The sequence below is a fragment of the Manacus candei genome, unplaced genomic scaffold (genome assembly GCF_025592945.1).
Source record: "Manacus candei isolate 608988 ecotype Guabito, Panama unplaced genomic scaffold, ASM2559294v1 h1tg000085l, whole genome shotgun sequence".
Classification (NCBI taxonomy): Eukaryota; Metazoa; Chordata; class Aves; order Passeriformes; family Pipridae; genus Manacus; species Manacus candei.
Genome location: NW_026138133.1, coordinates 1,070,513 through 1,097,163, shown reverse-complemented (window position 1 = coordinate 1,097,163; position 26,651 = coordinate 1,070,513). Strand labels below are relative to the sequence as shown.

The 26,651-nt window shown below is 35.2% G+C and overlaps 1 protein-coding gene across 4 annotated transcripts in view; it reads right to left on the bottom strand.

Moving 5' to 3' along the window:
• Positions 1–3,074: 3,074 nt before the first annotated feature.
• CSMD3 (CUB and Sushi multiple domains 3) overlaps positions 3,075–26,651 on the bottom strand; it is a 619,378-nt gene continuing 595,801 nt past the window's right edge. For all 4 annotated transcript variants that reach the window (XM_051812144.1, XM_051812141.1, XM_051812142.1 and 1 more), the window contains 8 exons: positions 22,882–22,993; positions 21,217–21,396; positions 17,488–17,553; positions 15,298–15,456; positions 9,780–9,892; positions 7,811–7,898; positions 6,582–6,717; positions 3,075–5,198 (listed from right to left, as the gene is read on the bottom strand). In XM_051812144.1, coding sequence (XP_051668104.1) covers positions 5,039–5,198; positions 6,582–6,717; positions 7,811–7,898; positions 9,780–9,892; positions 15,298–15,456; positions 17,488–17,553; positions 21,217–21,396; positions 22,882–22,993 — 1,014 coding nt within the window. In that variant the 3' untranslated portion in view covers positions 3,075–5,038. The remainder of the gene's footprint in view (positions 5,199–6,581; positions 6,718–7,810; positions 7,899–9,779; positions 9,893–15,297; positions 15,457–17,487; positions 17,554–21,216; positions 21,397–22,881; positions 22,994–26,651) is intronic.

The following is a 26,651-nucleotide window of genomic DNA, read 5'->3' as shown; positions in this document are numbered from 1 at the left end:
TAAAAAATCTTATTCAAAAGTATCTGCCCACGCTCTTACTTATTACACTTATTTTACTACAGAAGGAAACCAAATTATGAATCATTTTTCAATTGTCCTAGCTGTCACTTAGGACAGCAGTATGTATTAGATGATCAGGCAGTGGGAGACTTAGTCTAGAACTAAAGATAAAACCAACTTAGTGCTTCATTTGTTTAAAAAAGGACAGCTGGAATCACACAAAGATTTTGGAAAATAAATATACCAAATAGGAATCTTAAAAACCAGTTGCATTCCTAAACACTGTACCCTGCTTGTCTCATGTGAACACTCTCGTGCAAGAATTATTTTTTCACAGAGAAAGATATAAAAGGAAGTAAAGAATAACATGTTTATTTGCTAACCAGTAATACAGATTACCAGAAAACAAACCTAGTGCATCTTTCTCCATCATATTTGACTGAATTTTTGGTAACCAAATCAAAATTAAATCATAGAAACTCAAAGAAATGAAAGGAAATTTTGTGGTTTTGGGAGATCATAAGAAGACTTTCTGATGTACCATGAAAGGCTAGTAAGACTATTAGCAAAGTGTGTGAGACGAGCCTTGGAAATTGGTTGCTGAATGTACCATTGCTTGAATGGTCACCTAGATGCTTCAGGTACTTATATCAATTCCCACTGAAAATCTGAAATCACAAATTAATTTCCATAAATTAACCTCTCAAAAATTGTAGGGTTTTAATATGACAAATGATACAAGATATATTTTTCTCCAACTCAGATCATCCTATAATTAAGGTTGTTTCAACACATATGGACTCTTCCATTGTGGAGCAGGTGATCTTCTACAGACAGATCATGGGCAGAAATCTGCACAATAACAATAAAAAAAAAGTATATTCCGTCACAAGACATCTATGCTTTACTGAAATAATGTAGTAGCTAAGTAGTAGATCTACACACTGAATCTACACATTGAATCTACACACTGGGATACAGATCTGCTGATATCTTTGTGCAGTGATATCCAAGATATTAAATTCCCCAAATTTCACTAATGTTGGAAAAAATGAGGAATACTTCATAACACTTCAGCCAACTGTACTAGTGGGTTGAGGTGCACGCTTTTAAGGCTTGGAAAAGAAAATCTGTCTTTCACCTAGATTAACAGCTTAATGACTTGGCTACAGGCTCACTTCTCATTAGCTCTCTATATGAAGCAATAAGATGCGTAGCCATTAAACCATTTCCTTGACAAGAACAGCTTGTTCTACTTTAGTCATGGAATTCCTCAAGGATAAGATGTCTACATATTAATGCCAGCTCTGTTTCACAAAATAAAGTAAAATATGACATTTTTAGCTCAATTTTATGATGATTCTGAGGAGTTTTACCAGAACTGCTATTTTGGTGAGTTTAGTTGATTCTATACAGTTTCTAGATTCCAATAATGAACCAGATTGTAGTATGATCTAATGACATGTAGTGGACTAGATGGGTCTTGACACACATATAATGTAGAATTAAAAGGGCTCAATCTTAAATGAAATTTTAAATCTCAGTCTGTAGTATTGCAGAAACTGTGTTCATCTCGAAAGACTCACAGAGTTGCATGGCAATCTCAATTCTTTTTTCTGATTTCTTTATTCTGATTTTTTCTGATATATAGATTTTCTCTGTATACTGTGTTTGCTTGAATAATGTAGCCAAAGGGCTATCTTCCATTCTGCTACCTTCCCAAGAAAAATAAGAAACAGTGAGTAGACTGGGCTAACAAACTCCAATGAAACAACCAAAACTTTGAATTCCATCTGCCACAGTGAAAACTGACCACTCTGCTACTTGGAAATTGAACAGTTCACACACAGTTTATAAGTCAAAAAGCTCAGGAACTAAGCCAAAAAAACCCAAACAACCCCCCCAAAACCAAATCAAAATTAAAAAAACCTTAAACAAACAAACTGATCCAATGTACAAAACTAAAACAAACTAATCAAACCCCAAATTCAATCTATTATGATTGAATGCACTCTCTGTTACAAGCAAGTCAGTATAATTCTTGAAAATCGCAAGCTGGATATATTAGCTTAAGCTAATTAACAGGATTGTGGAACTAATTCAATATAAGTTTTATTTACTTTTGTATGCAAAAACATATAATGCACAAATAAAAAAAAGGAAGAGCCTAACTTCAGATTCTAGGTTGCATATGAAAATTTGGCCACTGTGAAACTGGTTTTTTCTTGCTTTCCAGAATTAACCAATTTGCTCTAGAATCCCCCTCCCCCCCAAAACATTAGTGCATGATCTTCATGATATCACTTTACAGTGACTCCGTGCTTCTCTTTCCAATGTATTTAGCAACACAAATTTCAGTGATTTCAACATGGACCTGAATGGACCTTTTCAATTTATACAGAGCACCAAATTCACAAATGAATTTTAGACTATTTTGTCCCCAAGTTATCCTATGAATAGCATTTCAGATCAGGATTTGTCATCCACCTTCCATGCTTTTAAGTGAAAGGGATAGTTAAAAGATAGTTTCAATACTTTAGTAATATAACTAAGATACCTCCTTCCAGTCGAACGTGATTAAAAGAAACACTGGGATTTTTTAATGTCAGAAAATACTGTTTGTACTGGTACTACCTGTTAATATGTACATCCTGTATATTTCTGCAAAAAGGTAGCAAAATAATGTAAAAAGTACGCTGTACCTTGAGGAATACTAAAGTTTTCTAAATTATTTTTTTCTTTAAAGTAATTTTTTTCCTAGTGTTTTTCACTGGATTGACAACTGTAGGCCTCTTTTGTGTAAATCTGCTTCTTCAAGTAAAACAGAAAATTGACTTTAGTAAAAAAATAGTTTTACACATTGTGTTTATCAGTTGTTTTTGAAAGTAATCTAAATCTTGCAGTTTCACCTAAAATTCACAGAAAGATTCAGAAAAAATAACATGATTTTAGAAACTCAAAAGAATACCAAATTTTAATTCTTAGTTTGGTTATTTTCTCATCTTCACAACTGAAATAATTTTAAAGCTCATCTTCCAAAGAAGAAACACAGTTTAAAAAAGCAATTGTCCATTTTTATTTTGTTTACATTGCACTGAAAATTTACATCATACTTTTACAAATCCTTTTTCATAAAAATATACTTCTTTACAAAAGTGTATGCATTAATATAAGAGGAGTAGCCAGTTGCAGAAGAAACATTTTAAACGATCTCAAATGTATTAACCTTAACATTAATGAATGAATCATAGTTATTGCAGTCATTTGAATAAACGAGAATAAATAACAACCAATGGTATAAAATATAAAACAGCATCCTTTTAGTAGAATACAGTTTGACAGAGTTGTATGAATATTCAAAACAAAGTGTTGTAAAATGGTTTATAAGAAATTCATCAAACATTATAGAAATCCAAGCAGCAATCCTGGGTACAATGATTTTTGGTAGGCACTCTCTATTACGGTAATAAAAAGTTTAGATTTTCACAGAATCATTAATGTCTGAAAGGGACAATAACAGATAATTCACACTGGCTAACACACAGCATTTGTGAGTCATGCTATGAATGGAAGACAATGACCTACATCAAATAAATTACTGGGTTCCCACTGAATAATTCTGATATGAAATAACTGTAAAACTAAAAATTGCATTTCCTTAGAAGTGATTCTGGAATGTCTAAAACTTGTATCTGAGGGCTGTGGAATCTGAATTGTCCCTAAAATGAATGGATTGTCCCTAATAAAATCATGGCTTTATATATATATATATATATCTCAATTTTTTTTCATTGCACTATGGTAATATATTTAATTTTAAATGAGCTGTAAAGATTTTTTTCCCTAAAGTACGGAATATATAGACAAAATAGATGTGAAAACACAGTATTTTCAAATTATAACTTCCTTTTGCCCTGTAGATCTGATCCAAAGTTCATTGAAGTCTCTTAGAATCCATCAGCTTCAATGGGATTTCATCATGCTTTGTGCATGCATTTTGTTAAAATGCTGAAGGAATAAACTGGTGTGATATGGCCTAGTTTTAACTAACATGGATTGAAAGATGGTGTCTTAAATTTTTGATATATGGATTTCATTACTAATGTTACTGTAAACTGCATTTTTTAATAGGAAATATCATTAAATTATGTTTTCATTTTTGAAAAAATGTAAGATGGTCACTCTTGAATGTTCTTCAACATTACCAAACATAGTCACATACAAAGCTCAACTCATATTAACTTCTTCATTGTAAAATTTGTCCAGATGTATGATTGACAAAAGAAATATATAAACATTACCATTTGTGGGTATTGTTAATGGAAACACAGAAAATAGGTTTCACTTGGAACATGAAAATGAAGCAAGTTGTGAAGCAGGGAAGGAAATTCATTAAATAAGAATATGAATTCTATTTTTTTTTTCTGTGGCATGAAAAGAGAAAGTTATAGTTGCTGATTTCTAAATACTACATCCTGGACTTAAAAACTTAACTGTACTGAGAAAAATAAAATACTAAACAGGTTGAAAAAGGAAAAAAGTTACCAACTCATGAGAAAGGTGTAGCATATGACTGTTAAAGAGAAATCAGTGACCTATTGTCTCCTGTAAGTATAGCTCTTATTTTCTACCTATATCTTTTTTTTTTTTAACCCAGTCCCTCTATTATAGTTTTTATAAAGCACAGAATACTGATAGTGGATGCTCCTCCAATATATGCAAATACGTTTTATGTTTTAGAATAACCTCCTTTTTTAAAAAAGCAAATAAACTGTGAGTAGCACTCATGGAGTGCAGCAAATTTTTTTAACACTCTCCATGGCATACATGAAGAATTCTGATCCAGTTTATGAAAAACAAAATGAAAACAAAATAACTACAACGCATACTTGCCTATCGTCCTCAGGAAAAGGTGACCCACTACATCCTGAAAAGTGTGCTTTAATTTTTTTAATTTCTTTTTTTTTTCAATCAGTGAACTGTGTGTGCACTGTGTTGTGTGTCAATTCCCAGACTTTGAAGACAAATCATTACCACATTATACCATTGTGCAAACAGTGTTCAAGTTGGGGTCAAATCGTACCGCTTTCCCTTCCACTGACTTTGCATTTGTGTCATACATGGGGTTTTCAAAAGCAGCTTGTCCATTATTATTTTCATGTACAGAGCATCCTGTATACTGTGTTTTAGGTGCAGTCCTGTAGAAGAAAAACAGAGCATTTGTAACTGCAGTTTTCCTCACTGACTTAATGCGGTTTAAGAATCAGAAAAGAATTTAGCTCCCAGTTCCAGTTATAGGAGCTAAATATAACATCTTGGGGCTATTTTTACAATATCTATGCTAAGAATTAGTACTGTCTTTATTAAATTTAAGGGATTTATGATTCATTGAAAATGGTGTTCACCTAGAAACTTAGTTAACAACCTTAGAAGAGGTTATCCATTGTTATTAGATCCATTATCCAAGCTGTTATCCATTACAATTGATCAGATGATAAATAGCAAAGAGTACAATAAAATCTTGTAAAGACGCAATAATTCCCCCATCCAGATGACTGAGGTTTTCTTTTCCATTTGGAGACTAGACAAGTTTACCAAGAAATATAGCTGAAACATTTTCTTTTTCACTAAATAACTCAAAATACCAGAGTTCAAACTCTTAAAAACTTTTCATCCATATTGCTATACAAACTGCATACTATATTGTAAATCAATATAAAGTGCAAAGATCAGTACTTACAGCATACAGGTAATAACAAATACATAAAAAATTACATGGGCAATTTTTCATATTCTGAAGCAGTTTAAAACGAGTAGTGCTGTTTAAAAATCATGGTATGTGTTTTAAAATAACGTTATCCTGTAGAGTATATTACTAGTATTCTTGTCAGACTATCAGATGTAAATTAACATTTTGGCAGTTAATATGCAATGAATTGTCATTAAAGTGGTTAAATTTTCTTCAGTTATCTAATGCTTTAAAGCTATGGGAAAAGGTTACTTGACACTGCATCCAAAGAATTAATACTGGTCTCGATAACATGACCAAAACTGTTGAACTCAGATTAATGAAACTGAAAAGACTGGTGGCTGTTTAACACAATTGCATATGAACTAATAATTTCAGATGTAGAAACAGTTCCACAATGAAACCTCTCAATGACATACTTGCATATACTTGTATGCCAATAAACAGAGTAAGTATTAAAATAAACTACTCAGAATATGATTCAGTTCTGTCACACGTAGAAAAAAATATAGGCAATTCATTGTAAGTACACATAAAGTCTACAAATTATATTATTCACCATATGCCAATAATTTATAACATCTATTTTATTATAATGAAGGAAGAAATTTATAAGATTTTAAATAGGTAGGAATGAAAGTATAGCACATTACAATAAACTTGTCTCTTAGTCATTATACCAGACCTTAATGGAGGTAGGGAGAAGGTTTCCATATTTTGCAAACACTTTGTGGTTTTACAGAAAACCTTATTCACTTGCAAAGATTGAAGGCAATAAAATCACCAACAGATAGAGTATTAGAGGAATTTTGTATATATAATTAGTACTTACCTTTGTTTATAAAGATAAAAGCCAAAACCAGCAAATATAAGGGCAAAGAAAGGCACAAGGATAGCAATGGCCACTGAACTACTGTTTGTACCGTGTGGTTGATTAGAAGAACTTGAACCCTCAGACATGTTAAGACCTAAAAAAAAAATAAGAAAAAACAAGTAATATCATATATGTGTCTGTTATCTCCAGCACATACTACTCCATAATCTTCAGAATTCAATAACACCTTGTTATTGGGTCATCAAAATGTGTTCAGCTGCATAGATACAGCTGTATGCTGAGACCATATGAAAAGTATATATATATCATATTCTGATTAATAAGTAGATGCAATATGTTGGGAGAACAATACATATGCTCTGGTATAGTAAATATCTTACAGCATAATTCTGCATGGGATTTAAGTTTTGGATGTTATTAACACACATTAATGTACTGTGTTACAAAAAGTCAAATTGATAATAACGGATATGTTACCTTGATTATATTGTTGATTATATTGCCATATTTCAGTAATTAATAAATACTACATGCATAAAAACCAAGCATAATGTCACGGAAACGGTCAATCATCTGAAGAGGCAAACTGAAAATTCATTATTTCCTTAGGCATTGTATTGATACACAGAGTGAAAGAGGTAGGAACAATTGTGAAGAGCTAAAGCCAGATATTGATCTAAAAATAGGAATATGACCTTCTGCATGGTTCAGGAATACATTATCTACATTATATACACAGACAGGTTATACAACTTTTAAATGTGAGGAAAGTAATAACAATGCATCTTCAAAGTTAATTTTTAAGCTTTTAACTGGACCTTTTAAGAATTGCATCCATCATAATATCTTCTTGCTTTCTTTATTTTACAAGGCAATATATAGAAATTAAAAAGAAAAGCCCAAATAACAAAAAAAAACCAAAACAAAAACAAAAACAAAACAAACAAACAAAAAAACCCCAAACCAACAACCATGAATGTTTTGAGGAAAATTGTATAGGAACAGCATTCAAAACGTTTTGTTTCAGAGAAGCTATTTTTGTGTGCATGAAATAGTGAAGTGGTAAACATGCCAAACAAAATCTGTTCAAAGATTGTAAATCTCTTTATAGCTGTATTAACTACAATGTCAATACTGATAACATCCTGAGGATACCCTCGTACTACTGGACACAATAAAGCAATACAAAACAATGAACTGGCAAAGAATTAGAATTTGTTGAATACCTAATCTTTGAAGTCCAAATTGTCCATAATCTTTACCCTGGATGAATCCTTGAAAAACATATGTTGCTCCATCAGGTTCAGCAGAAACCTGTAAACAAAAAGTACTCTGAATTAAATGTGGAAAAGTTTCTTGCAAGTTACAAGCATCTGTTTAAAAGGGAGTTATTCTATTCTGTATCCTAATATGCTTGACTGATAGCTGTTACTCCCCATTATAAATACCCTCTTTTTCTTGAAAATCTCTATAAAAAGTTCAAATAAAAAGGTATACCTTAGATATGGTGGCTTTTAGTCACATATGATACCTTATATGATACCTTAAACCTCATACCCTTAACTGTACTTTTTTTTAAAACAGTAAAACTTAAAAGTTTCTGGCAGTTCACATGTCAGTATTTCTAAGATCCTATATACGTCATAATTTTCTGTTTTGTTTAGGAAGTAGATGGAAAAATTTATATTGTATATAATCCTAAGAATGCAAGTATTGAGGTTTTAATAACTTAGTGCTTATCCCAATAATTACTGAATTATGCAGCTGTGAACCAGAATTGAATAAGGCTTTGGTACAAGGGCAAAATAGTATAAACTAAAAGGCTTGTGGGAGGGAGGAGATGATTGTGATCCTATGATTATCTCTCTTAATTACAGTAAGTACAGTCTAAAGTAATGCACTGTATACAAATTGACAGATACTTGCTTCTAAGGATAGTTATTAGGTTTAAATTCAGTGGTTCCTAGGCAGGTCCCTTCAAGTTTTTCCCTTGTTTCCTTTTCTCAAGACACAGTATGTCTTCAGCAGTGACCTGAAGCTATGTTTTCACTGAAGAAAGAGTGCCTTTCTCAAGTGAATTTCTTACTTTGGAGTAAAGCAGCCTTTTTAAGCTATTGTAAGATTAAAAAAAAAAAAAAAAAAAAAAAAAAAAAAAAGTCTGCTTTTGTATATTCAGAAGTCTGAAAGCAATTTCGTTGCTTTTGCCATATTTTTTGTCACCTCAGGAGCATGTTCATGAAGCCTAAAATTTGTTCAAGTCAAGAAAGTTAAGCCTTTTTACCAGTACATTTATTGCTTAGTCAGTTTAGGGTTTGTTTGTGCTTTGGTTTTGATTTTGCACCTTTTTTAAAATGAATATTGAAGGAGTGCCATAATTTGTAAGTACACTTCAGTATACACCTCTTCTGTTTGTTTGGTATATGTACCCATTATGGTGTCACTGTACTGCTTTACCAGGAAGTAAAACACAAGAAAAAAGACAAATTCCTTGAAAAATTAGATGGTGTAGTAAGGATGTATGAGTGTTTATAATAATCCAAACTATGTTAGGCCCTTTCTTTTCTGAAAAATCTACTTTTTTCTTTATCTTTTCTTTGAAAACATTTCCTGTTCATGATTTAAACACATCCCAGACACGTGGGCTGTTGCTATTTACCCCTCTCCTTCACCTCTCTTCCTCTCAGTTATATGCTCTCTTCTTCTCCCTTTTAAAGAATAAGCTTAGACCCAGAACCTCCAAGAGGCCTAATGCTTAATTGGAGTAATCTATTTTTTTTCCCTGTATATGTAATCATTTGTGTTTTTTATGGTATTCCTGAAAATATCACCAAAAAGTAAAACATGATTGTTAGCATAATGATAAAAATTGTTATTTTATTAATATAACAATAAATTTATATTATAATTCTGATGAAACTTGTAGATATATTAGAATAAAATTAAAAAAAACCTACAAGAAATACTTCTGTATTAACACACTGTATAATTTTATCTACACTGTATGATTGTTCCCATATTTTCCCTCAGACTGGTTTCCTATATCTCACAACAAAATTTTCCTTTAATTTAATGAAACAGCCTTGCTAACAAGATTCTATTTGATATGTCTCAGGATTTTTTGGGTGTAAAACACCATCATGATTTCAAACAAACAAAAAAAAGTTATCTCTCTTTTACAAGAACAAATATACTCACAAAACCATCCATAGCCCATTTTTCCTCTTTCAACTTGCTTGCAGATGTATGGGAGGGTGCTTTAATGAGATATATGTGGAGCATTAGCCGAGCTTCCTGGCTTTTATACACTCCTGTAGAATATAGTTTTAAAAATTCATATTTGTGTTGAGTAGAAAAATAATTTCATCTTTAAGAATAAACATTTAATCTCTTTTCTTAAAAAGGGAAAGCAGGAAGAATAGGTGCCAATCGTTACCATTGTTAGTTTAGCAAGATGCATTCTTTCTTGAAATTATTTGAATAATAATACGGTTTCAATAGAAACCATTTTTTAGCTTAGCCTGTAGAAAGGACAGAAGGGAAATCCTATACACACAGCTGTTTCTTAACAGTTATGGTAACAAGTCTTAGACAGAACAAACATTGACAGTAATCTGATTTGAGATGGAAAAGACTGTTCTGAATCAGACAGAGTGCATTTAAACCTCACATCCCCACTTTCCGTATATATAATTTAATCATCACATAACAAATGTGATAATAGGAACATCCACACACAAATTCTTTTCCAGAAGCTGGAGTTAAATTTAAAAAATTCTAAACTTGAAAATATTTTAAAAAAATTAAATTTTCTTCATCAGTCAGTACTATACAGTTTCTTCCAGACAATGAGAAGACTTGTATGCAACCTCATTTACTTCATAGGCATAATTAACTGTCTCGTTGTTCCTGTAGAATAAATATTTAGAACATAAATATCCTTATTTCCTTATTTGGAAATGAAAATAAAATGCTACAATATGCTTAGTGATTTAATCTTACTTTACAAAGACAGTAGTGAATAGTGAAAATACAGTTATGATTTTTTCCCCCACATTTTTAAACATTGTTATGAATTAATGGTTTAAAACTTCAGATTTTAAATAGATCTCTCTAGTATGATCATTTTCTTTCTAGAAGACCACCAAAATTGCTGTTCTTTTCATACAAAGTCTCTTATTTGTAGAATCACACAAGGTTATACTGCACTTTACATGAGAGAGAGCTAATGATTATTAAAATTATAACAGAAACAAAGCTAAAACCAAAACCAGAGAAAAAACATTAACAAAAACAAACCCCAAGAATTAATACTAATTATACGTAGAAAATTTCATCAAACCTAACTTAAAACTCACAGAATAGACTTCACACTGTAAATTAATTTGATTTAAACACTGGTTTTTATGCATCATATTTTCGGGGTTTTAGTTTATACTGACTAACAGATTCTCAAATCTTCGTTCGTGAAGCCTAGCCATGATGATGACTAACAGATGTGGATGGCATCAGGCTGATGGGCTTGATCACCTAGTTTGTGTGGCAAGGTTTTGGTAGCAGTGGTCATACAGAGGCAGCTTCTGTGAGAACTTGCTAGAATCTTTCCCTTTGTCTGGTAGAGCCAATGCCAGCTGACTCCAGGACAGATCCATCTCTGGCCATGGTTGAGCCCATCAACAATGGTGGTAGTCACTCTGGGATAACAGATTTAAGATGGGGGGAATTATACTGTGAAACTGCAGCTGGAAAGATGAGTGAGAAAAAATGAGAGAAACAGCCCTCAATACACCAAGGTTAGTGAGGAAGGAGGGGAGGAAGTGCTCCAGATGCCAGAGCAGAGAGCCTCCTGTATACCACGATGTGGCAGCTCTGCTCGAGCAGCCCATGGAGATCCAGAATAGAGTAGAGGTCCACCTGCAGTCTGTGGAGGATCCCACGCCGGAGCAGATGGATATGCCTTGAAGAAGGCTGTGACCTCATGGGAAGCCTGTGCTGGAGCAAGTTCCTGATGGGACCTGTGGACCCATGTAGGAAGGAGCCCTTGCTGAAATAGGATCACTGGCAAAACTTGTGACCCTGTGGGGAACCCACTGGAGCAGCCTTTTCCTGAAGAACCGCACCTCATGGAAAGCATATGTTGACAAGGGTCCACACTGGAGCAGTTTGTGAAGAACTCCAGCCTGTGGAAATGCTCCATCTTGCAGAAGTTTGTGGAGGATTGTATGTATCCTGGGGGTGGGATCCCACACTGGAGCAGGGAAAAAGAGTGAGGAGGAAGGAGCAGCAGAGTCAACATGTGATGAACTGACCACAACTCACATTCCCCATTTTCCTGTGCTGCTGGGAGGGGAGAAGATAGAGAACTCAGGAGTAAAATTGAGCCTAGGAAGAAGGAAGGGGTGTGGGGAAGGTGTTTTAAGATTTGTTTTTATTTCTTATCATCCTACCTTTGTTTGATTGGCAATAAATTAAACTAATTGCCATGAATTGAGTCTGTTTTGTCCATGATGGCAATCACGATTAATCCCTCGCTGTCCTTATCTCAACCCACTATCCTTTTGTTATACTTTCTCTCCCCTGTTCAGCTGAGGAGTGGGAGTGATAGAGCAGTTTATTGAGCACCTGGCACCCATCCAAGGTCAATCCACCACATTGTCCAGTGAAAAAAAATATAACTAAGGCTGCACAACACCACTAGCTAACACTGTAGCGGAAGGAAGAAAATGTCCAGGTACTTCATGTTCTTTGCATCTACAGGTAGAGAAGGAAGAAATGCTGCCACAACCAAATAGCTTAATATTGGACTCCAGTGCTGCAAAGAGATGACACCGCAGACAGCAGAATTTTCAGACTAATAGAGTTTTGTATCCGTAGTCAGTAGAAAATGGTGAGTGAGCGTAATGTGTGTATGCAGAGGGAAAAAGGGTATTTGTAATCACCTTTGTGTGCAGTTGAAGGAACCTTTTATTTGGAGAAGGAGGTTTTTGGGTGAGAACACAGCATTTTACTTTTCTAATTCTAAAAATACAAAATACTACATCTGCTGCTGTTAATTCCCTCACAGAAATTACATGGCTGAAACTAAAGAGACATCATACAACAGCAAAAAAATCACACACAGTAAAGGCAAACATTATTATCAATCAGAAAACATTCAGTCCATCTACAGCCTCTCAAGTATGACTCTTATAAGGACACCTACAAAATACCTTCAACAGACAAATCCAGGGATAAAAATTCACCATTCTTCTTGATATTAGAAAATCAGACCTCAACAGAAACACAGATTCTACGGCCCATTACATCCTTCCTGTAGATCACCCCTCTCAGAAACCTATGGGTTGAACTTTCCTCCCATTTTTTTTTTCCAACAGGGTGATGTTTTGTCACTTCTGTCCTTGCTAACACCAAAGAGTGGCGAGAAACTACTTCAGATAAAGGAGTCCTGGAGCGATGAGGAAGATTAAAAACAGCAGTGTCCAGCCTATACTTAAATGAAATTTTTAGGCTTTTTCCAACCTTGCAAACAATGTGGTAGACAGAGGATGAAATTTCAAGAAACTAAGTTTTGAGTGATAATATTGATTTCAGGGGTTTCTTTTATGCCAATTCACCCCCTTGTGTAATAGCCTGCCACTCCCGTGGTGTGACAGACCCACTTTCTGTGTGCTTGAGATGTTTCAATCAAGGGACTGACAGATTCGGAAAAAAAAACCAAACAACAAAAAAAACCCACAACAACAACAACAAAACCTCCCAAACTTTAGATCCAAACATTTCTAGTATCTTTTCAGCCATATCTGTAGTTTCTACTGATGGTTTACAGCACAGAGAACTGTGGCTACTGTGCCAACATAACCATGACAACAGTGCTGTGGTTGCCAGAGACTGTGCAATATCACAAAGCAATATTGTATTCAAGGACTTCTTCTGCAGCCACAGCGTGAAGGGATCTATGTCTCTGGGTAGCCAGCCTGCTGAGCTGGAAGTCAGACATGGGGAGCAGACTGATGTCCCCAAGGAGACTTCAAGGGGAAACGGTCAGCAATCTGCTCCACCACTTAGACACACACACAAGTCTTTGGGGCCGGATGGGATTCACCCAAGTGCTCCCTAAACCACTTTCAATCATTTACCAGCAGTCCTGGCTAACCTGGGATGTCCCAGTTGACTGGAGGTAGTAAATGTGATGTCTGTCTAAAAGTAGGGCCAGAAGTGGGATCCAGGGAAGTACAGTCCTGTCAGCCTGACCTTAGTGCCACAGAAAGTTACTGAGCAGGTCATCTTGAATGCCATCACATGGCATGTGCAGGACAACCAGCGTATCAGGCCTAGCCACATAGGCTTACAAAAGGCAGATTCTGCCTGACTAACCTGGTCTTCTATGATAAGGTGCCTCAGTGGATGAAGGAAAGGCTGTGGATGCTGTCTAACTGGACTTTAGTAAAGCTTTTGATACCATTTCCCACAGCATTACTCTGGAGAAACTGACTGTTCATGGGTTGGACAGGTGGACTTGGAGTAAAAAACTTGCTGGACGGATGAGCCCAGAGAGTTGTGTTGATTGAAGTTACATCCAGTTGGTGGTTGGTCACAACTGGTGTTCCCCAGGACTCAAAACTGGGGCAAGTCCTGTTTAATATCATTATAAATGATCTGGACAAGGGGATCGAGAGCACCCTCAGTCAGTTTCCAGATGACACTAATTTGGGCAGAGGTGTTGATCTACTGGAGGGTAGGAAGGCTCTGAAGAGGGATCTGGACAGCTTGTATCAATGGGCCTGCACTTGGGTCCCAGCAATCCCAGGTAACACTATAATCCCAGGCTTATAAGGACCTGGGGGTGCTGGTCAACAGCGGTTGAACATGAGCCAGTAGCGTGCCCAGGTGGCCAAGAAGGCCTGGCATCCTGGCTTATATAAAAAATAGTGGGGCCAGCAGAACCAGGGAAGTGATTGACCTCCTGTACTCAGCACTGGTGTGGCCACACCTCGAATCCTGTGTTCGGTTTTGGGCTCCTACAAGACAAACATTGAAGTGCTGCAGCATGTCCAGAGAAAGGAGCTGGAGAAGGGTCTAGAGCACAAGTCTTATGAGGAGAATGAGGGAATGGTTGTTTAGTTTAGAAAAAAATGGAGACTGAAGGGAGACAATATCCTGTCTTCAACTACCTGAAAGGAGGTTGGAGCAAGGTGTGTTTTGGTTGCTTTTCTCAAGTAGCAAGTGGTAGGATGGGAGAAAATGAAAGATAATCTAAAAAGTGTCATCTCTACTTTCTTTCCATGTTCAGTAGGTATCTCTGACTTTCTAGGTCAACACATATCAATCTCATCATATTGACAATTACTCATTAATAGGCTACAGTTGAGAAATTTTATAATTAATAATAATAAAATCTCAGGAACAGCAATTTCAGTTTATTTATAATATTTAAAGAATTAGCATGAGAATTAGGATTATTTTTATACTCCTTATTGACTATTAACTCCAAATATAATAAAAACTTGGGAAACTAAAACAGAAAAAAAGGGAGAGAGAAAGAAAAGGTGGGAAAATCTCTACCTTTGAAAAGATACTGAAAAAGAATAAAAATTTCTTTGATAAGCTAAGAAAGTTTCCAGATGTTAAAAGTTTAAGTGTTATGCATAAAGTTACAGCGAACCAATGTATATAAAGCAGAAAAAAAAAAAGGAAATTCCTATTTCTTAGGCCATACCTGATAGCAGCAATTCCATATTGCTGTTTGTAAGTGTTGCATTTACTCTTCCTGAAGTTGCATTGAAACTGGTGACTGTCAAAGTCATGGGTTGTTTCTTGCTTTTGTAATTGTAAGATCCTTTCCATATATAATTTTGGGCAAATACATCATCAGGAACTATAAAGACATAAACATGTTTCAATACAAATTGCAATATTTAGTACTTTCAAAGTGAAATAGCCAACAAAATGTGTGACAAATATTAGCATTTTCTTTCCTTTGCTCTTTCTGTTTTTAAGGTTAGGAGGCATAATTTTTGCATATAAAGCATAGAAACCTGGCATGAACTTTAATGAAAGAATGTGTTTGTACTGAAGAGCACAATCACAACTATACCTTCATTTGTTTTTTCCTCAAATATAGACCTGTCTTAAAATTAAACCAACTCCATAAAATCAAACAGCTTTAACCTGAAGTTCATATTCCTCTTCCTGTAGAATCTTTTCTATGCCAGCACAGACAGCTAGGAACATACAGCTAGCATTGAATTTTGTAGAAATTAATATCAGTTTAGATATCATCATTTTCATAAGCATATTTATATGACACTCGAATGTTATAAGCATTTTCTTTATTACCCAGTCACTTTTTCTAATGAAAAATTTACATAAGAAATGTTGCCTTGTCTTCAAATGTTTAAAAATATTATGAACTTCACCAGGAGAAAAAAATAAATTCTCTAATTTAAAATTAAAACCAGATCATAGTCTGCAGGACAGAGAATAAATATGCTAAATTTATACCTTTACATTTCACACTTATCATTATCAATCTGTAAAATTATTAATTTAAGTAATGCTATTCCAGCACTGAAAACCCCACCGAAACAACAGAAAGCTACCCATCCAGCAAAACCAGATACTTGCAAATCTTTAAAATCTTAGCATGAGATTCCATTTAACCAATGAAATAGAAGGTGATTTAGGATGGGTTTATTACACTTTCTAAGGTAATGTAGCAAATTTAGCCCTATAACAACCACTATTTAAAATCAGTACTTTTGTATTATTTGGAGTAACTCACACTGAGCTTAAAGGTTTGTGTGTGCACTGGCATCTCATGTCAGATAAGCACAGAAGAATATTTGCTCCTTTCTCTCTCAGAACGGTTCTAAATTCAAGACTGGGGCACAATTTTCCTTCATCACAAAGACAAGTTGTCTTCCCCATGGAGGGTAAAAGAGCTTTCCTAGGTTTTTTATCTGTGTATGCGTATATATATATATGGATATGTTTTTTTGACAAAACATATAGATACTGGACCTGCAGACTGTAAGGAAAGAAATTGCATGATGCGAATGGTCTGATGCTGTTGATTTGTGACCTGCCTGAGATTTATTTCCCTACTTTTAGGAAAACTGATCTTGCAGTTAATCGGGATTGCACAAAATGAATGAATATTTTCTGAATGACAAAACTGATGACTACCATGCAGCTCTATGTCATTGAAAAACACAGTTTTGAAGTAGTGAAAAAAATTAAAACAAAAAAAAGCGCCCCCCAAGTCCCCATATTCTAAGGAACTACTTTTAAATCTTATTCATTATTGGGAGAAATTCAATAGGTTTATAACCAAAGGCTAATTTTAGTTAAGGAGACTGCTCTTTTCAAAAAATCTCTTCAGTGGACATAGAAAGGTTTCTCTAGTCAGGACATCCAAAGACAGTCTTCTTCAGCAAATCTGTTAAAACTGGAGACTTTAGGCATAATTTGAGAGATTACCTTGTGTCAACTAAAATTAACTTTTTTGAAGGGCAAGTTGAAAGCTAACACTAAGTATTTAGGTAAAGCAATTTAAATTAGCAATATGTAAAAGAAGTGCAAGACTGTGAAAAAAACTGTGAAACATTTTTTAAATTATTTCTGCATCAGTAGGATAATTTCTGAATGGGTAAATTGCATAGGATCTTACACAGAACAGCAACTACAGTGAAACACAACAGAAATTGTATACAGATATAAATTATATCATATAAGCTAGATGAACTCAAACACTGGGGAACGATTTAACTAATTTTTTTTTAATCTAGTGCCTAATATAATACCCTTTATTTATCCTAAGCCACTCAGTCCATTCTCACTAAACTGCTCCTCATTGTCTTTTCTATAAAAATTGTTTAAAATTACATATACACTTTGAAGCACTTACCACTTAGTTTGGGACTTGGTGTTCCCAAAGCTGGTCTGGGATCCTTCACTAATATTTTGGAACCAGCTGTTAGAAAGAATGAATGACAAAGGTAAACGAGTAGCAAAACATTACTCAGAAATGAAGACTAATTTCCACAATGGAATTTATTTGCTAAAAAACATATAAGATGATGTTTCAAACTCAAATATGAATGAGATTTCAGTCAGTATCAAGCCTTAGTATCAGAGGAACACTTTACCACAGATTTCTTCTGTTGCCACATTTCGTCCTAAGTCAGTCACCTGGATGCTATCAAGTAATTTGCAGTAGCCAAATAGTGCAGGGTTTCAGTTCAGAATCCACGTTTCAGAATTTACAGTCCTGGACTATGCATGTAATATGTGAGATCCCTTCTAATATATCATCTAATGCCGCTTATGTCACTTAGATCAGGAACTGTGGACAGTGTTTTGACTGGAAGCAAGGTAACACCAAACAGTGAAGATACACATAACAAGGGTGCTTCAAATCATGTTTCTCTCCAGGACTTAATTATCTTCTAATAGCACTGAGTGAGACATCTTGTGTTCGAGACTGAAAACCCATAGATGCTGGCTTAATCTCTTAATATTGAAAGAGAAGGTTTCTTCAAAGAATAACAACAGAAAAAAAGAAACAAAAGAAGCTGTCCACAGTATCTCCAACTGCTCAGGTGATAGGAGAACTGCAAGCTGGAGAATTTAATATCTTCTCTGCTTAGAGCAGGAGGAACTCTCCCACCACTGAAGATGATGAAATAAATGCCATAGCACAGTGTAATTTCCTGTAGATGAAGCTATTTTATTTTGCTGAAACTAATTTGGATTCACTGGAACATAAAGAAGACACATAGTTCTGTCTCCTAATGTAAAATACTCTCATGCAGCACTATTCATTGCTCTAACAGTGATTTCAATATTTTGTATTTTAGGTCTAGGGTCTGAAACCATGCCTTTTCTCTCTGATCCATGCTCTAAAAAGCTACACAAGAAAGGAAACTACTTTTCCCCTGAGAGGAGTATTTTTCTGCATAAAAAGGAAACTTTAGCAAGAAGGACTGAGAATATTTTTCTTGATAATAAATTTTAATTTTTTCAAAAGGTCTTTTCTTATCATGTATGTTAAAATCATAATTAAGCAAGGGCAGGTGTTGAAATTCAACCTAAAGTGCTCATGGACTTTTACTACTGATTGATTAATCTCTCTTTCTTCTCTGTTTTGAAAGAAACTTACTGAATTTCACTGTACGTAGTTGACCTTGAGGGCACGGTTCAATAGCATTTGCTTTCTGACTACATTAAGTTTAGGTTAGAAATATCTGGATCATACTTTCCAGTTGGGCTTTAGCATAAAATGGTGAGTCAATCAGCCTTGTCAAGTTGAATAAATTTCTAGTCAAGTTCAGAACTTAAATTTTTAAATACAAAATAAAATTTAAATACAAATGTTACATAAAAATCCAAAACTAAAACCAGTTATCTATGAAGTTTAAGTTTCTAGGTCAAGATATTTTCTGAGTAGGACTTCAATTTTGCATTTAAAGTATCAAATTCCAGTTTAATTCCCCTAAATATCCTTTTAGAGCTCTCAGTTCCAAATACTTTATTCCCTTTCATCCATTTCCAAGTTACTTTTGTGAAGTTCACAATAAGAGATGAACAATCTGAGCCAGTGCTCTTCTCTGTTCCATAGCAGAGAGATTTCACCTCTCTGTATAGGCAAAACTGAGATTATTTAAGAAATGTTTTACTTTACCCAATTAGAGTTAACACTTAGCAATATGTTGCTCATTCTTAGCTTCATCCACTGCTAAGGAGCAAGAATAAAGACTTCTGATCCTAAAAATTTTTAATTTCTGTAACATTTTTTCAGGACATTGGGAAACTAAGTTATATGATAACGTAGATACACTCATAGCAACTACTTAATATTTTAAAAAGTTTCCTTACTATCAGGTAGTACAACTAATGCTACTTCTTTCAATATCATCAGCAAAAAATTCTTGGATCAAAATACAACCCATGAGTCACATTTAGCCTGCCATAACACTTTCCAAGTACTCAACAAGTAATAAGCTTCCTGGTTGCTAGCTTTCTAATACTTTCCCAATGCTCTGCTCTATTTTCCCTCAGCACTTGCCTGGCATGCAATGCCAGGACACCTGTTTTTTAGTAATACAAAATATTCATTTCCTATTTTCCTTCCAAGTAGTAGTGTTTGTGTATAGAGGCTTTGAATGTCTCTGTAAGAGCCCTGGGGATAACTACATTTGAAACATTAGGTAACCGTAATCTGAAAAGGCCTTTAATTATTCAGAAAATCGATTCCCAAACAGTTCCTATACTCGAGGATGTTTCTTATTGCATATGAAAACCACCTTTCTCACCATGAATTGTCTATGATGTTTTTCATGTCCTGCTATGACAAAGTAGGTAATAAAATATTAGAAAAAAACCAAAAGGTTGGAACATCAAGGACAAAGTAGTTACATTTTGTTTCCAAGTAGCATACAGTTCCTTACATAAAAATATAAAATGCTACTAAACCCTATGGTTTAGTTTCACACAGCGATTCAGATATCTTCTTGGACTTCAGGTATCCTTCTCAAATATTAGTATAGAAACACAGACTCATTTAAGTTGGAAAAGACCTCTAAGATCATCAAGTCCTATAGTTAACCTAACACTGCCAAGCCCTCTTTGCTGAGAACACAGCTGCATTGGGCAGGGCACGTCTCCATGATGAAGAACTACCACCTCCCTAAGATCGTGCTTTATGGTGAACTTGCCACTGACTGCTGCAAGAGAGGAGCCCTGAAGAGAAGACACAAGGACTCCCTGAAACAACATCTCAGCCTTGGCCATATTGATCAACATAACTGGTCTACTCTGGCCTCAAATCGGGAGACCTGGAGACACACCATCTATAAAGCTGCTGATGCTTTTGAGAAAGCACGCAAGATCACTCCTGAGGAGAAAAGACAATGCAGAAAGAATCGTGTCTTGCCAATACCACCTAAGGAGTCTTTCTGCTGTGCCTTTTGCAACTGGATTTGTCAATCTCATATTGGCCTTTTTAGCCACCAGTGCGCTTGTAGCAAATGTGGGTATAGCCCTTCCCATACCTTCGTTCACGAAGCCTAGCCATGATGATATCAAGCCCTCTACTACATCATGTCCCTAAATGCCACATCTACACATCTTTTGAATACCTCCAGGAATGATGACTCCATCTCTTCCCTGGGTAGCCTAAACCTCTCCTGGTACAACTTTAGGCGGTTTTCTCTCATTGCTTCTTACTTTGGAAAAGAGACCAACCTTGCTACAATCTCTTTCCAGGTAGTTGTAGAGAGCAATAAGGTCTCCTCTGAACCTCCTTTTCCCCAGGATAAACATCCCCAGCTCCCTCAGCCTTTCCTCATAAGACTTGTGCTCCAGACCCTTCACCACCTCCATCTCTTGCAGTGAGGGGCCCAAAAGCACACACACTATTCAAGGTGTGATCTCACTAGTGCCAAGTACTGAGTGACCACTAAGCAGGTCACTTTGTCATAGAAGGAGATTTTTTTTAGTCAAGTAGGACCTACGTTTCACAAAAACATGCTGACTGGGCCCGATCAACTTCTTGGCCTGCATATGCCAACTGTAAGTAAAGAAAATCACCGAAATATGATAGATGACAGGTGCAGTGGGAAACAGAAGAGCTTACCTTCACAAACTGGAACTTTCCCAGTCCACGTGCCATCAGACTTACAGGCTCTGTGCTCAGAACCTCCTGCCAGGAAAAAGCCTGGCTGACAAGTGTAAATCAACGTATAACCAAGTGAGGGAAGATCCATTCCTGCAACATTAGCATGACTTGGTGTTTCTGGTTGTTTACAGCTGTGAGCTACAAAGAAAAGATAAAATATCCTTCAGTCAAAATGGGAAAAATATTTCTGAAAAAATAATCTATGTCTGTTCTGACAGTTAATTAACAAAGTAAAAACAAATCAATAAAAAATTACATCAACATATTTTAATTCACATTATAAGTTACTATTAACGCAGAAAGAATCATGCCTTGCAGAATATACCATCTAAGGAGTCTTTCTGCTGTGCCTTTTGCAACCGGACATGCCTATCTCGTATTGGCCTTTTTAGCCACAAACACGCCTGCAACAAATGTGGGTAGAGCCCTTCCCAAATCTTCATTTGCGAAGCCTAGCCATGATGACGATGATGATGAATAAGTTACTATGTAAAGTATCACTATAAACCTGTAATTACACTCTTAAATATGGACCTCTCAATTCTAAGGGACCAAGAACTGACTGAAATGCACTTGCATGAACAAAATTAATTGTCTGCATATGAGAACAGAAACAGCAAACATCATACCAGACTTAAAAGCCATCATGTCATGTGATTTATATCACTCACAATATCTGTGTAGCATTGAATAACAGTAAATAAATGGGTCAGTTGAAAACCACTATGAAAGGTCAAGGAGAAATTGAAGGTGAGTCATAATATCAGGCAGTAAAAATAATTAGCATTTCTAATCTCATGTGAAGAGCCTTATATCTTTAACAACCACCAGAATCTGCCAGTTATGTGTCATCTCAAGGACAGAATATCTCTAAGAGCAGAGTTCACCTTTCAACACACTGAGCTACTGATTTGTTGTTTGCTTAAGATTAACATGAGCATCAACTGAAATAATACTAATGCTGTTTTCTTCTGTGGATATGTTCTCCATTCACTAAAGTCATTCTATAAGGTCAAACCATATAAGGTAAGATGATTTCCAAAAAAATACAGCTGAACTGAAAAAATTAACCATGATGTTATATTTCAGTAAACTATCACTATTTACCAAAGTGTAAAAGATTTATGAAATGAAGGGCTACTTTCCATACTCAAGTAAGATTTCTCTCTATTTCAGATTCAAAAATTTCCAATTGCCAACTCATTTTCCCCCCTTTTGAAATGCCATGACTCCTCAGTTGAGAAACAGTTCAAACTCTTTGGTAGAACTGATTTTAATTATATGCTTTCCTATATATTTTAGAATAGGGCTTTCCAATATGTCCTGTTCTCATTACCTCATCTGTGCATTGGAAGGGTTGCACCCTCTTAGGTAGAAACTGACTGGGGATGAAAACCTGCTTATTTTCTCTCTTTTTTTTTTTTTCCATTTCTATAGTGTATTGTATAAAAATTCACTCACAAAATCATATTTCTAACTGTTGTAAGCTAGTAATGCAAATTTCTATTAACTTTCAATTAATAAACCATATAGAATAAATTAACTTCATAACAATGTTACTGCAACTAAATAGTCTAGATTAAAAAAAAAAAAAGATAGGAAAAAATTCTACCATTTACTTACGTATGCATTCTGGCTGGATTCCACTCCATGTAAGATCAGGAAGGCATGTTCGTGTTGTTGAACCATGGAGAAGGTGTCCCTTTTTACACTGAAATTGAACAACATTTCCCACCTGTTGAAAAGTAGAAAACACAGTACTATTGTTATGAGGAACTATCAGTTGAGATTTTTTTTTCCAAATTTGATCACTCCTTCACATAACACATACTTGATAAGTTGTGATTCTCTTTCTGTAGAAAGTAAATTAATTTCAAAGAGCATTTTGATAGGACACAAAAAAATGTCATTCTCGGTAAAATTACTCTCTCCTCAAACTGATAATTCCCTCTGGAAGAAAATCAAAACCTTGTCTTCTGTGGTCTCTCTGGTGTGTTGCTTTGGGCCTTGAACAGTTGAGGCCTTGTGACTTTGGAAACAAAGTTTATGGCAGCTTTCTCACTCTGGACCAAGGAGGAGCCAGTTAGGCAAAATTGCAGCAAACCGTGGAACTCCCACAGCTGAAATGGGTATTAGATTCTACAGGACTTTTGCTGAACTAGACTCCCCTGTTGTGGAATGCTTGATATATTCACAAGTTATAATGAGAAATATTTGATTAGAACAGATAGGGCTGGTCAACAACACTGCCTCCTGCTTCAGAAATTATTATGTTCCTATAATATTTTAATTTTGTTTTTTGGTGACAGGAGATAAAAAATAACTGCTCTTTATACCACATAGATAATAGAAACTGGAACACAAGTACACTACAATTATAATAGCAATTCATCTGAAATAATTTTTAATTATTATTCTTATTATGGGTATCTGTTGCATAAAAAGGAAAATAGAATTCTTACAGTTTTGGAACAAATAATAAATATTCCAAATAAAATGGAATAACCTTTTTCAGGATGTCCAGTCATGGTAAAATTGATGAAAATGCAAATACTACTTAGTTTTTATCAAAAGCAAGGAAATTAGATTACAAGGATATCATTCGGAGAGCAGTTTATTACATACTGTGAGTGGTTAACTCAAATATTATGGTGCACTGATAGTATCTACTGTTCTGCAGGGACCTGTGTTAATATATTTATCAACTCATGTTTAAACAAGAAATTGAAACCTTTAAACTGTCTGTGACAGCCCATTTATGGTTCTGGTTTGGGTTTGGTTTTTTTCATTATTTTGTTTAAATGCATAATACTATATTCAGACTGATGCTCAAAGGTAAAATGCGGATTCTTTCATGATAGTTTAGTCCTGGAAAATGGCATTTCACTGATACAAGTATTCATTTGAAACTTTATAGTGCTATTCCATTTCAGCTCAAGCTGCTCATCAGAATGAAATTTAATAATAACCCATGAACTACAGATAGTAGCTCATCAACAGAGGATGTGATTTAAAATTCATTTCCCTTTTTTTGCTCTTTTCTCTGCTCACTGGACTATGTAATTACTTTTAAAAGATTTTGAAGAAAATATGCTAAATCACTTGCATGATTAAGCACAAAGTAGTAAAATGCTACAGGTTTTAGAAGTTGCACCAAATAGGTATAGGAGTATTTTTTTTTTGTTTTGTTTTCTGGTAAAGAACTTAGTTAAAACAACCACCAACAATATATTATTTACAAAAAGTACTAGCCTTATGAAAGATGTGTTCATGTGACTACATCAGTGGAAAAGGGAAGGGTTAAAGATGTCATTTATCTGGACTTCTGTAAGGCCTTTTCACAGTCCCCCACAACATCTTTCTCTCTAAATTGGAGAGAGATGGATTCGATGAGTGGACTTTTAGATGGATAAGAAAGTGATTGCACCGCTGCCTCCAGACGGTAGTGGTCAATGACTCAGAGTCACAATGAACATCAGTGACAAGTGGTGTCCCTCAAGGGTCTGTACTGGGATCAATATTATTTAATATCTCCATTAATAACACAGATGAAGGGACTGAGTGCACTCTCAGTAAATTTACAGATGACACTAAGCTGAGTGGTGTGATTGACACTCCCGAAGAACGGGATGTCATCCAGAGGGACCTGGACAAGCCTGAGAAGTGGGCCCAGAGGAATTTCTTGAGGTTTTATTAGAGAAAATGAAAGGTGCTGCATCTGGGTCAGGGCACCTCCCAGTACCGATACAAGCTGATGAATAGATCAAGAGTAGCCCTTCCAAGAAGGACTTGGGAGTGCTGACAGATGAGAGGTTGGACACGAGCTGGCAATGAGCACCTACAGCCCAGAAGCCAATTGCATCCTGGGCTACATCAAAAGCAGCATGGACAGCAGGTCGAGGGAGGTGATTCTGTCCCTCAACTCTGCTCTGGTGGGACCCCACCTGGAGTGCTGCATTCAGCTCTGGAGCCCTTAGCAGAGAAAGATATGGACCTGTTGGAATGAGTTCAGAGGAGAGCCACCAACATGATTATGTGTAGGAGCATCTCTCATACAAGGAAAGGCAGAGAGAATTGCATTTATTCAGCCTGGAAAAAAGAAGGCTTCAGCATGACCTAATTGCAGCCTTCCAGTACCTGAAGGGAGTCTACAAGGTGAGAGAGAGTTTTTACAAGAGTATGAAGTCACAGGACAAGGGGGAGTGGCTTCAAACCAAAAGAAAGTAGGTTTATATTAGATATTAGGAGGGAATTCTTGGTTGTGAGGGTAGTGAGGCACTGGAAAGGTTTTCCAGAGAAGTTGTTGTTGCCCCATCCCTGGAAATGTTCAAGTCGAGGATGGAAGGGGCTCTGAGCAGCCTGGTCTAGTGAAAGGTGTCCCTGTCCAGAGCAGGTTGAAAGTAAATATCTTTAAGGTCCCTTCAAACCCAAACTATTCCATCATTCTATGATTCTATGATTTTATTAATCTATGATTTCACAAGAAACACAACCGTTATATGTGTAAGCCTCAAAGTAGCACCAAAAAAGCAACAGTTGCCCAAGGGATGTTTTAAAGTTGCTGTAATTCAAGACAATGAATAAATGAGAAAAAAATTGCAAGCAATATGAAATAATTAATATATTAAATTAATTATGTAGTTTATGTATAATAATTATTAAACAAATAAAAGTAATTTTAAAATACTTCATGAAGTCTGTTTTGCAATATTTTTGCATTGCAGACACCAGGTGGCACTACAATACAGGATTCTATGCTCTTAAAAGATTCCCAGTCTTGAGATTTTCTGATTTGTTTTAATTTTTTGTTCTACAGCTTGAATAGAAGCATTAGTACTCTGGTGTTAGGGAAGAACTGTTCTACATGCAACGGTGTTTGCATCCAGTCCCTAAAAAAAAAAAATTTCCTTGTATAACATTTGATCCTATCTGTTCCACAGCTTTTTCTGTAGTGTCAGTTATGGCTTGGATATTCCCCAATCAACATTGCTAACTTTTTTTTCTGTTAAAACCCAAAGACCATATATTTTTTATTCTTGAACAGGAGAAATAGCAATCTGAGAAGAAAATGCATAAATATCAACCTGCATCTGGTTATAAAGTATCCCAGATATTTTTTTCACCAAATAATATCATAATAATGTATAAGAATTACCAAAATAATAATAAGCTATTATCTTTATTATTTCTTATATGCTTTGTAGGAATAGAAGATACTTCTAACTGTTATGAGTTGCTCTACAATCAAGGTTTTCCTTAGATTTCAGTTTAACAGAGATTCTGAAGATACTCTAACAAACTTCTTCAACTCCAGCAATTCATGTTAAAAGACTGAGAAGCTAAAGGAATGTCAGTTATTTCTATTCACTAACTTTTAGCATCACACTTTAAGT